The sequence below is a fragment of the Aplidium turbinatum genome, chromosome 15 (assembly GCF_918807975.1).
Source record: "Aplidium turbinatum chromosome 15, kaAplTurb1.1, whole genome shotgun sequence".
Classification (NCBI taxonomy): Eukaryota; Metazoa; Chordata; class Ascidiacea; order Aplousobranchia; family Polyclinidae; genus Aplidium; species Aplidium turbinatum.
Window position 1 is genome coordinate 9,210,259 of NC_137486.1, and position 10,560 is coordinate 9,220,818.

At 38.9% G+C, this 10,560-nt stretch overlaps 1 protein-coding gene across 1 annotated transcript; it reads right to left on the reverse strand.

Annotated features, from left to right (window-relative positions):
• Positions 1-363: 363 nt before the first annotated feature.
• LOC145784390 (kanadaptin-like) lies at positions 364-9,447 on the reverse strand. Its single transcript, XM_082596202.1, has 15 exons — positions 8,732-9,447; positions 8,004-8,214; positions 7,472-7,536; positions 6,692-6,825; positions 6,300-6,446; positions 5,836-6,033; positions 5,374-5,546; positions 5,009-5,078; positions 4,211-4,400; positions 3,859-3,925; positions 3,515-3,671; positions 2,949-3,221; positions 2,333-2,391; positions 1,674-1,749; positions 364-1,073 (listed from the first exon to the last, which is right to left on the reverse strand). The coding sequence occupies exons 1-15, from the start codon at positions 9,424-9,426 to the stop codon at positions 1,024-1,026; spliced, it is 2,565 nt and encodes an 854-aa protein (XP_082452328.1). The 5' UTR covers positions 9,427-9,447; the 3' UTR covers positions 364-1,023.
• Between the last annotated feature and the right edge of the window lie 1,113 nt (positions 9,448-10,560).

Genomic DNA, 10,560 nt, shown 5'->3' on the forward strand with positions numbered 1-10,560 from the left:
TCGCGATCCCCCCCGAGGTCTCAACTTACAGCGTGTGAGGAAAACGGTTTCCAACTTTTGTGTCTGTCCATAAATTATTAGCCGTAGTAGATTTAACCGTAAACTGAAGACGAAGACAGCCAAGGAGACGTTTAAGCTTATGCTGCTGCGTCGCTACCTGACGACCAGCTTTTTAAGTGCCGGAAATTTTAACTCAAGGCGAATGAACAGCAAATAACTAAACATCAAAGCATCCCGGGTTCACTGAAGAGGCGCTGTAACACCAAGATGAAGCCTGTAACTGGAATACTAACTTAACACTGAAAAAAATTCAGATATTCCGAAAGCAAATAACTCTGCAGACCAAGCGCATATTTTGAATCACATAATAATAGATTTTATTTCTTTCTTGCAGTTTCAGGATCATTTTGCGGGCCTTGTCAATGTTGTTGCTCGTTCACGTCGACATTGCAATCCCAAAAACGTTTCACGTTGTTACCAACAAAAATAGGCTGTCACATGTTTTTATCGTTTTACATTTAGAATAGTTTCTATCTGTCTGTCTTATACGGTTTAACGTCTCTTGGTCACCGCATTGTGAGGGTTGGTTATTATTGTTATTGAATTTCGTTCAAATCACCTCATGTGAAGTCAAGTAAACGTTATTTAACGTTTTAACAACTGAAAAATAAGTTGTTTTTTAGAAAAGAAACGATTTTCTTTGGAGTGATAGTAGACCTTGACAGTTTATCAAATAATCAATTCTAGTTTTGCAACCACAACCGTTGCGTATTTCAACGTCAGCTAACCATCCGCTGAAACAATCTCGATGAAAACACAAAAGATATAAATTCTCCTCCAAAGCCATGATGATGCACACAGCAATTCATTCTTCCAGTGAGGACTCCCTTTTGCCAGGAAGCGGCCTCTGTCCAACCAGACGTTGTATGAAACTAAAAGACTGATTTGCCAGCTGGGTGCAGTCAGGAGCTCGTCTTTTCAGCTTCCCAGGAGTGCTTTTGGTCCAGGACCTCCCTTGAGAGTCTAGTAGCCAAACTTTGCGTTGAGACTTGTTGTACCGTCGCCAGTTTGACCTGAAAATATTTGAACATTCGTATGAAAACATCACTAACCAGACAACAAAATGCGTCATTTTTACATTGATTCAACGTCAGCAGACGTTGTTAGACAAAAGTTAGATCAAGAACTTTCACTGACAGACCGAAATTTCTGATATGATCCGGTACTCATCAGAAGAGATACAATTGTTCCGAAAGTAATGATTTCCATTTGACTAAAAAATTTATTTTAGAAAAAAAATCGCAAAAAATAAAAACTTGGCTACGATAAGGGGGATCGGTGTCTGACTGGCGCTTAAATTAAATAAAGCACGTAGCTAATTTGTTTCAACAAAGCACAAAGCATTTGTTTCAATCGCAATACTTATTGAACAGGGTTTAAGAACAGTACCTTCTCATGATGAAACATTTTTCTGATTAACTAATGAATAGTTATAAATTATTATTCTAGGTTTGTTTGCTTAGATTTTAGAGTAATGAAACTTACATTTCGAAATAAAATATTTGGCAACCCTGGTTACTTTTGAACCGCTACAACTCCGGTAGAAATATCAAACCACATTGGTGCATTATCTAAAAACGTTGAATCAACGCAGATTTCATCGAGGTTCATACCTTCCGGAGGCATCCAGTCCGCGTAGGTGGGGTCGTCGCTGCAAGTTTGTCCTGGAGCGGGTGTGGATGAGTCGGTCTGGAAACAAAATAACTCATTTCCAACACTGCATATTTGTAACCTATACGTCTTTATTATGCTTCAAAACTACACTGTGGACGATTGTAGTCAATGATAATTTTCCAAATAAATTTAGTGTCTTAAGAGGACATACTCTCATTTTGAAGAATGTTAAGCGCTCACAATGAGCAAGTTACCGATTTTTACATCGTTTCAGCCTAGTTAGACGTTGAAACACAGAAAACAAAAACAATTTTGCTTAATTTTAGCTGAGATAGCTCAATTTTTCAGTTGAAAACCACAAATACTTGGCAGCGGACAAATGATGATAATTAATTCACCACATAGGTTCTTGACAATTAGATCAAAATCCAGTCTCACAAAGACGTACAGGAACCCGATATCTCCGGTTGGAAGCAAGAGATTATTTACAAGTTTGTTCATTCTTGAAAACATCATATCACAAAACAGTTGGTGAAACAGCTTACGCAGTTGAGAACAAAACGTCTATGCAATGTTAGTATTCCCAACAATTTCATTGCGAATCAGCAGACTTTATACGTTCCACAAAGTCACCACATATCGTCAGAGTAAAACAAACCTTTTTGTTTTTCCTTTTTCTTTTCTTCGACATCTCACTTCCATCAGTCTTTCCATGCTCTGCAAGAAGCAAATGCAAATTCATTGCTCAGTTGTCGCATGGAACCGAAAATTAACGCATAAGCACCCGCCATTAGTTTGCATTGCGGCATACAGGCATCTCAACATGCACTGTATCCTAGACAGTAAATCAGTCGATTTTTCGTCAAACTCCCTGCAGACGTTGAGTCAATGTAAAACATGACTGGTTTGCTGTCTGGGATGTTGCAAAGATGCAATTTGCAACACGGGAAAAGGAACCAAGATATCGTTTAAATATGGGTTGTTACTATATTTTCATTAATTAATATTTCTTCGAAAAAAAGTTTTGTAGAATATTCAAGTTACTTTCAAGAGCAAACAGATCAGGTCGATAGATTTGATTGCGAAGTCCACAAGTCAACACGTCAGTCATCATCTTACGTTAAACAAACGCCTTTGAACGTTTAAATAATATAAATTATCCAAAATTAAAAACATTTTGCGGAAATCCAGACGCAAATCAGTTGCTTTTACACTGATTCAACCTCTGCAATGCAAAAAAAACAAACTGATATGCTATGTAGAAAGAGCCTCACCGTCCAGTCCCATCAACCTATCTTTTAAATCTTGTGGAAGAGTTGGACCGAATGCTCTTTTCCTCTGCCGAGTACTGTTCGTGGATATTTGGACGGTTTCTGTTGAAGCCATCGTCACGTCATCAGGCACAGTTTTAACAGCTGCAAACGTGACATCATTTGCAACATCTTTTTCAGAAGATGGTTCTTGGTTTGAAACTTCAGTTTTTGATGACGGCAAATCGTCATCCTTGGCGAGGGTGGCTTCGTCGTCAGCATTGCGGGCATCCAAATCTGTAACGTCATGCCAAATAGTGGAGATATTTTTTGCAGGTTACCACCCTTGCAGCAAAATCGATTTTTATTAATTTGATTTACCGTCTACAGACGTTGAATTAATGTAAAAAAATCCGATTTTGTTGGTTAGAATGGCTGTGTTGAAGAGTTTCTTGCCAAGCAAAACAAGTTTTCGCTTGATTTCTTCGAAATTCAAAACATGCGCAGTGTCACTTTAATTCACGCTTCGTTGACAAAAAATTTAACAACGTTCCTTGGCTTGCGACGGTAAAACGAAGACTTAAACTCACCTCCAGCAACAGAAGGTTCGGTTTCTTCAGAACGCGATGAAGGTGCTGTGGTGGTGTCCGCATTCACAGACGTGACGTCATCGTCGTCTTCTTCGACGACGTCATCGGCTTCTTTGAATGTCATTGGTTGATATTTGGGAGCTGGTGAATGAGTGCTCTGTTTCATTGGATTACAGTTAAGCATTAGTTGATGTAGGTAAAAAGTTGATCGGAAATGATCGTCTGCAGACGTTGAATTAATATCAAAATGAGAGATTTTGTTGTCTGGGGTGTGGTAACAGGCAGAGCCCCTCTTGGACTTGTAAAGAAAAGGTTTACACGAAAAAGAAAACTACAATACTCACCGGTATCAACAAGCCCTTCTTTTTTCCTTTCATTCGGCCAATGAAAGACACTGACTTCGACGCGGCACTGAAAATTTGAAGCAACGTTATGTTTGTGAGATCGTTAAAGGTGCAAGTGAAAACAAAACAGCATCTAAATCAGACAAATAAAGAAACCGGACGAATATTTCTTTTATAAATTCGTTCGTTTTCAATTAAACGTACTTGCTGCGCAATTGCTGTTTGTTTGGTGTTTTTTATGCTATTTGAAAAAAAAGATTAGATATCAAAGTAAATTCAGAAAGCCGAAATTTGACATAATAGAGGACAGGTTACGAAAACTCTGGAACAAATACACTCGCTCGTGGTCTACCTGTTTAACGCAGGCAAGGCAGCAGGCCGCGCTATCTCAGCCAGCTTCACAAGACGAGCGGATTCCTTCCGGGCCTCAAAGAGTCGCAACTTCATTTTGGAGCGGGTGACGGAATCCAGCGTCTTTCCGGACTTCACCTGGAGCATGAACTCCTCCAGCGGATCGGCAGCATCTTGCTTCGTCTTAGTGGCTGGAAATTCAAAAAAATCTTAGACTTCTGCAACACTGGATAAAAGAATCAGTCAATCACGCCTCACAGCATGTCAAGATAAGTTTAAAGAGATTTAGGACATTTCGATCTTTTGGCTTGGAATTTTCGCTATTCTCAAGTCTTGTATGTTTTATTATTTTTACCCTATTAAAACATGAGGTTGTCATATAAATTGAAGCTGGAGCATCCTGTAATCAGTAGTCGTCGTATCCAGGCGTACGCCTGGTAGTTGAAAATTTAGATTAAGTGGACGGGAAGGCAAGGAACCAATCTTCGTGTCCACCTAGAGGCATGCCTTATCAAAGACACAGCCACGTGCCCTTGAACGATGTCGAACCGGCGCCTTCTCGAACGCTCAACTAAGGCTCTTACAACTCGGTTATGCAACCTACAGCATCTTGTTATCAGTGGTGAAGCTGCATCATGCGCAACAAACTCTCGCTACTTCAGAAAGAGGGTATGCACTATGCAGTTTGTTCACATATATACAGTGTTCTATTTATATCTCCATTCTCCATGTGTTTTTCACGAAATCTCGCAAAGCCTTATCAATGCACTACGTTAACACATTCTCTAGACAGCGATACCTTGCTTGTCTTTATCAAGTTGCTTTTCAATCTCTGATATTTCTTTTTCGAGGTCGTCAAGTTGCTTTTTCTGTAAAACCCATGAAGACGTTAACATACAACTGGAAAGCAAGTAAACTCAAACTGGAAAACTTTGGTTAAAACCGCCCTAAACCAGTAAAGCGATGTCGTAATGCCAAAACCTGCTTTCATTATAGTTTGTTTACGAAGGAAGGAAACTTTATAAAGTGTTCGCCTGCGTCTTCAATGCGATATTAAAATCAAAGGCAGCGACCACAAATCATGAATAACTATGAAAATATTTCAACAGCAAAAGTTCGTCAATTGTAATGAGGTTTGCGTTATTTTAATGTCAGCAACATTACCAGGGACTCATATGTTTCAGGGTTATCGTTCGAGGATTTCTTTTTGACACCAACTCTAAGCTTTCGCTGTCGCCTCTTCTTCTCTAGGTCACCGGTTCGATCCCAGAATTGGTCCTCATCACTGTCATAGAAATCTTCTTTCTCCCATTGTCTCACCTTGCGGCGATGATGCTCTGTTCAAAAAAGATGAAAAAACTATTTTCTCGCAAATCTGAGTAGGTTTGGTTGTCTATGAAAAGTTGCGTTTGTTAGCAATGAATAATGAATCCAACAAGAGAACATTAATAGTGCCTGTTTAGACCAGACATTGCATTCATTAACCGTGTAGTGGTGAGATACGGTTACAAAGAAAGTCTATGAGACGTGGCCAAACAATTGGTGCGCCCATCAACCAACCAAGCAAACTGCCTTCTCACAAATTTCACACGTTGTGGCTACATTTGATGTGCTTTCAATACTTACCGGATTGTTTAAACATTCCGTATTTATCAAGGAGTCTGCAAGCTTCCAAAGCACAGTTGTTGGTAGCATCTCGTTTTTTCCCTGTCAGACTGGCCTCGGCTACAACAGCCTTCCCAGATGGCGTGTCAATGGGAAGCTCCAACCTCACGTTCCACTGGCCTGGCCGCCGCTCTGTGCAATCAAACTCCACTTCCATTCCTATTGACAAAAGTACAATATATACAACAATAAAAACCTACAACATTTAAGCGTGAAACTTACACCATAGCCCTATGAGAAGGTTTGCATCGGTATTCGGTAGCATAACAAAACTACCTGCAAAACTAAAAGGGCTGGGTCTCTGTGTAGTTTGCTCACGGTTTTTGGTTGCCACAGCACTCTCAATATTTCAGAGCTGCTTGGGAGTATCCTTGCAAAAATGACGTTGGTAAAATATCAATCTAACGTTGACGATTATGTTTTACCTTCCTTTTCATAGAAATTTTTCAACGCTTTATGTGGATCCTTGACATAAAATGGCTCTTTCTTGTCCTGAAGTGAAAAGGTAATTTCTTGATCTTGTTCGTCTTTATCCTCTTCATCCTCATCACTTTCTTCTACAGCTTCTTCCACTGCATAAAGGAACCAAACATTTTATATCAATTCTTAAATTGGCGGAGTGTAATTTAGTTGAAGAATATTTAGAGTTAAACTGGTACTGTACTTAGAAAACGGAGAAATAAACTTTCTCCTGATTTCGGCTTCAAACATTGCATTCACACACAAAACTAACCGCAATAACCCAACACCTCTGACAAGATTACCTGGAAGCGCAATGTGATGTTAATTAAACTCATCTTAATGAAGGAAAACTCACACATTCCCCAAGTAATTCCAGAATCATTGTCATCTTGCTTCTTTCTATATGAGGACACGTTTTCTAGATCCTCTTCATCACTATTTTCATCACCCGTCATCATTTTTACCAGATCTTTTTTCTTTCGAGCAGCCCTATGTAAATTAGTTCGTACGTGACACTTGACCACAAGGATAGACTAACAAAAAAATGGACCAAATAAGTGGGTGGTCAGATTAAACATGTGCCAATTAAGCGAGGTTAACTGTATTAAGATTAAAATAAAATTCATAGCCGTATTAGTGGCACTGTAACTTGACTAGCCTACACATGGCTTCTTTTAAGACAATATTTGTAGACAATATTGGCTTCTTTCATGTGTAATAACCGGGCGACATGGAGCAATGTCACCAGACAAAGTATAATAGACATTTGTTGGCGTCCAACCCTCTCAATACCGGAAACAAGAGACGTTAAATCGATAAACACCTATAAAGCTGTGTCGTTTGAGGCCTTTTTACATGTGACACCGGTATACTGCAGATAACGCCACTATTTCTGGTCGTGTACAAATAGCTAAAAATACATGACAAAAAAAGCTGAGTTAATGCAATGCGCATAAAACAATAACTATAATATACTTTTTAACGAGTCTTATGTCAAAGCAGGCCTCTAAGCTCCAACTGGCCAAGGTTGCCGAGAAGTCGTTAAATGACCTCCAAATCTACTGCGCCAGTACCTGTAGGCTCTGTTTGGTTACCGGAAAAATAAGGAAGCTTAAAAGCCTGGAAAGCAAAATACCTTGTTTTTTCAAGCAATTCCGTAGCAGTTTCTTCTGACTCTTTTTCCTCGTCTTCTGGTGGTCCCTGACAAAGAAGAAACAGACAAGTGAGTGAAACTAGACAATATTTTGGTATGCAATAAGGCTTCGGTATTACGATAACAACAAATATATATATATATACAAATACAACTTTCAAATCAAAGAGAAATTATCTCTACTTTAACTCAATGGATAGCTCTATGAAATAACGTTTGGAACAAAAAGCAAATAAGAAACCTTATCAAAAGATACAGGGTCTGCTACTATTCGGTGAGTCCGATTCGGTGAGTTCCTAACCTCTAACCCTAACCCCAAACCCCTAAAACGGCAATGATATTTAGGCTACGGTACCCAATAATTAAATAAAAAAAAATCGAAAAAATCCCCCGTTAAGGGATCGGACTCACCGAAATGGGCCATTCCGAAAGATACAAGGCTAGGTGTAAACTACGACAAAGCTGTTTTATTTGTTATACAGCACAGGTAAAAATCCATAACTACTGCTGTCACCTGCAAAATATACATGCGAGAACTGCCTCCAAACTTCATCATATGACCAACTTTTACTCGGTAATATTTTTCTGAAGGGACAGGAGCTTTGTTAAGGAATGTGCCATGAGTACTACCTAAATCCTTCAAGTAAAAGCCAGCGGTACCATCTTTTTGAAATTCAACATCGTCACTTTCAGTTGGCCTGCCGAACTGAAGCACTGCATGATGTCTGCGTAATAGAATATTATCATTTTTTTTTTCAAAAACAAACAAATTTAAAAGTACGGGTATTAAAATCTATCTATTCTCTCTATGTTGTAAACATTACGTATTAATATAATTGCTTACTCTTTATCTAGCCAATCTACAATGTTCAGTCTGTTTACCACAATTTTACCAATTATTGTCATTATATCTTTGTCATTGAAACTTGCATTCTAGAATGTGATACAATTGTCAAGTAAAAATATGTTTTTGCACAACACCAGTCGATCCCTGGCAGGTATGAAAATGGATTGCTCTCAGCATTTTACAGCACAAACAGTGCTAGTGCAGCTGTTTAGAGATGAAACCAAATACATTATTAGCACATATCTATCTATTCTCCCAAAAAGGGGTGAAGCAGGAACATCAACTATTGCCATGTAGTATTTGTAAGTTCTGAATAAGAAAATACACAACTTAAAGCGTACCGGTATATAAGTCTTCCTTGTTCATTTAAAAACATCTACCACTTTACAAATTACCTTGAAATTGATGGGTGCTCTAAAACAATGTCACAATCTGATAATCTGCCGACAACAAAAAACTCATTTTTTACTAGATTTATTTTTTCGACGATTGCACCAGTCTTTAACACTTCCAATGAGTATGCCTGAGAAGAGTCTTCCTCGCATGAACAGCTCCAATCTGGCTTTTCATATTTCAGTTTAGACGCTGGAGTTTTTTCCTTTTTAGTTTTGTTTGGTTCATGTTCAGCCTTTGTGTCAACTTCACTGCTTTTGCCTTCACTATTACTGGTGGTTGATTTACTGATATCTTGCTCAACAACCTTATTTTCAGTTTTGGAATAATGTTTGAGAAACTCAGACGCAGATGGTCTATGTGGTTTGTATACTTGGGATGGTAGGCCAATGGCTTTTGGACGAAAAGAAATTGGAGAACGTCTTTCCATCAATATGTCATTTTCGTTCAAAGATGGTAAACTTGGTTTGGTAAAGAGGTTTTTTTCTCCATCTGCACCAACAATAGATTCATTTTTAGCAATTTCACCAAAACTTTCTTTTTTGGCAGGAAGCTTTTTAGCTAAAACTGGAACTTTAAAAACTGTAGTGTCAGTTGATGTTGTTTTAGTAGGAATATTACTGGAAGATTTTTCAATGTCTTTTTCTCCCTTCTCTTGTGTACGTTCCTCGACAACATCGCTTTTATCCATGGTCATCCACAAAACAAAAAAATATTATTTTCTGTAAAAAATACAAAGCATTTGAGAAACTAGAGCCGTAACAGACTCTTATAGAAAAATAGTGCCAGATGTTTTGTCCCTGAGATCTTTTGTCCCGACGTTTCGGCCCTATAAGACATCGGCTACTTTGGTGGAAAGTGCGAGATTGAGAGTGGAAAAACATCGCCGAAAGATCTCAGGAACGAAACATCTGGCAAGCGTGCGAGATTGAGAGTGGCAAAACACTGTAACAAAAAAAAAGTTTTATTATATTTGAAGTCAGCATGTAGGCCTAGCTGTAGCTGTATCTAAAATTGTAGCTAGTTAGCTACAATCGGGTTAATCAGGTTGTGGTTAATCCGAGTGACCACACGCTCGCCCCAACCGCGCGACGGTGGCGGCACCCTTGTCATTTCATGACAAGACAAATTGCAGACCAGAAGGCTTACTCTCAAAGAATCGCAGTCAAAATACTGTTCTAGCGATCACGGGTGCAACCTAATTCGTACCATGAACAATTTGTACCGTCAGTTCGTACCTTGAAAAGATCGAGAGAAAAAATTAAAAAAAGCCGAAGTCGCTAATTGCAGTTTCCACAAACATTTTAAAAGGGTTAGGGTATCGGTTAGGGGTCTGCTACTATTCGGCGAGTCCGATTCGGCGAGTCCGATTCGACTAGTCCGATTCGGCGAGTTCCCTATTCGGCGAGAGCCTTTTTCGGCGAGTGCCCTATTCGGCGAGTTTTTGAAATTTGTGAAAGGAAATTATCGGATACCGTAGCGTAATTACAATTGCCGTTTTTACATCGTTTTAACGTCGCTAAACGTTGAAATCGTGCAGAAAGGAATAAAAATAAAATGTTTAAACTATTAAATTACAATTCGTCATGTCAGTTCAGTTGTTTTTATTTCTGACCATCATATGAAAAACAATACACGTCAACATAGCAAAGGTGTAGAAAAAGGTAGAAGCGACAAAACACGAACGTTGAAACGTGCTTGTGACCGAAGTAAGTTATTGAGTTGAAAGAAACATACGCGCCGACTTCCGGGGGGCGGCGCCCCCCGTAAATTTATGGTTGAAGGGCAAAAAAAATGGTGATGACAAGTGGTGTTTCAAAGATAAAACACT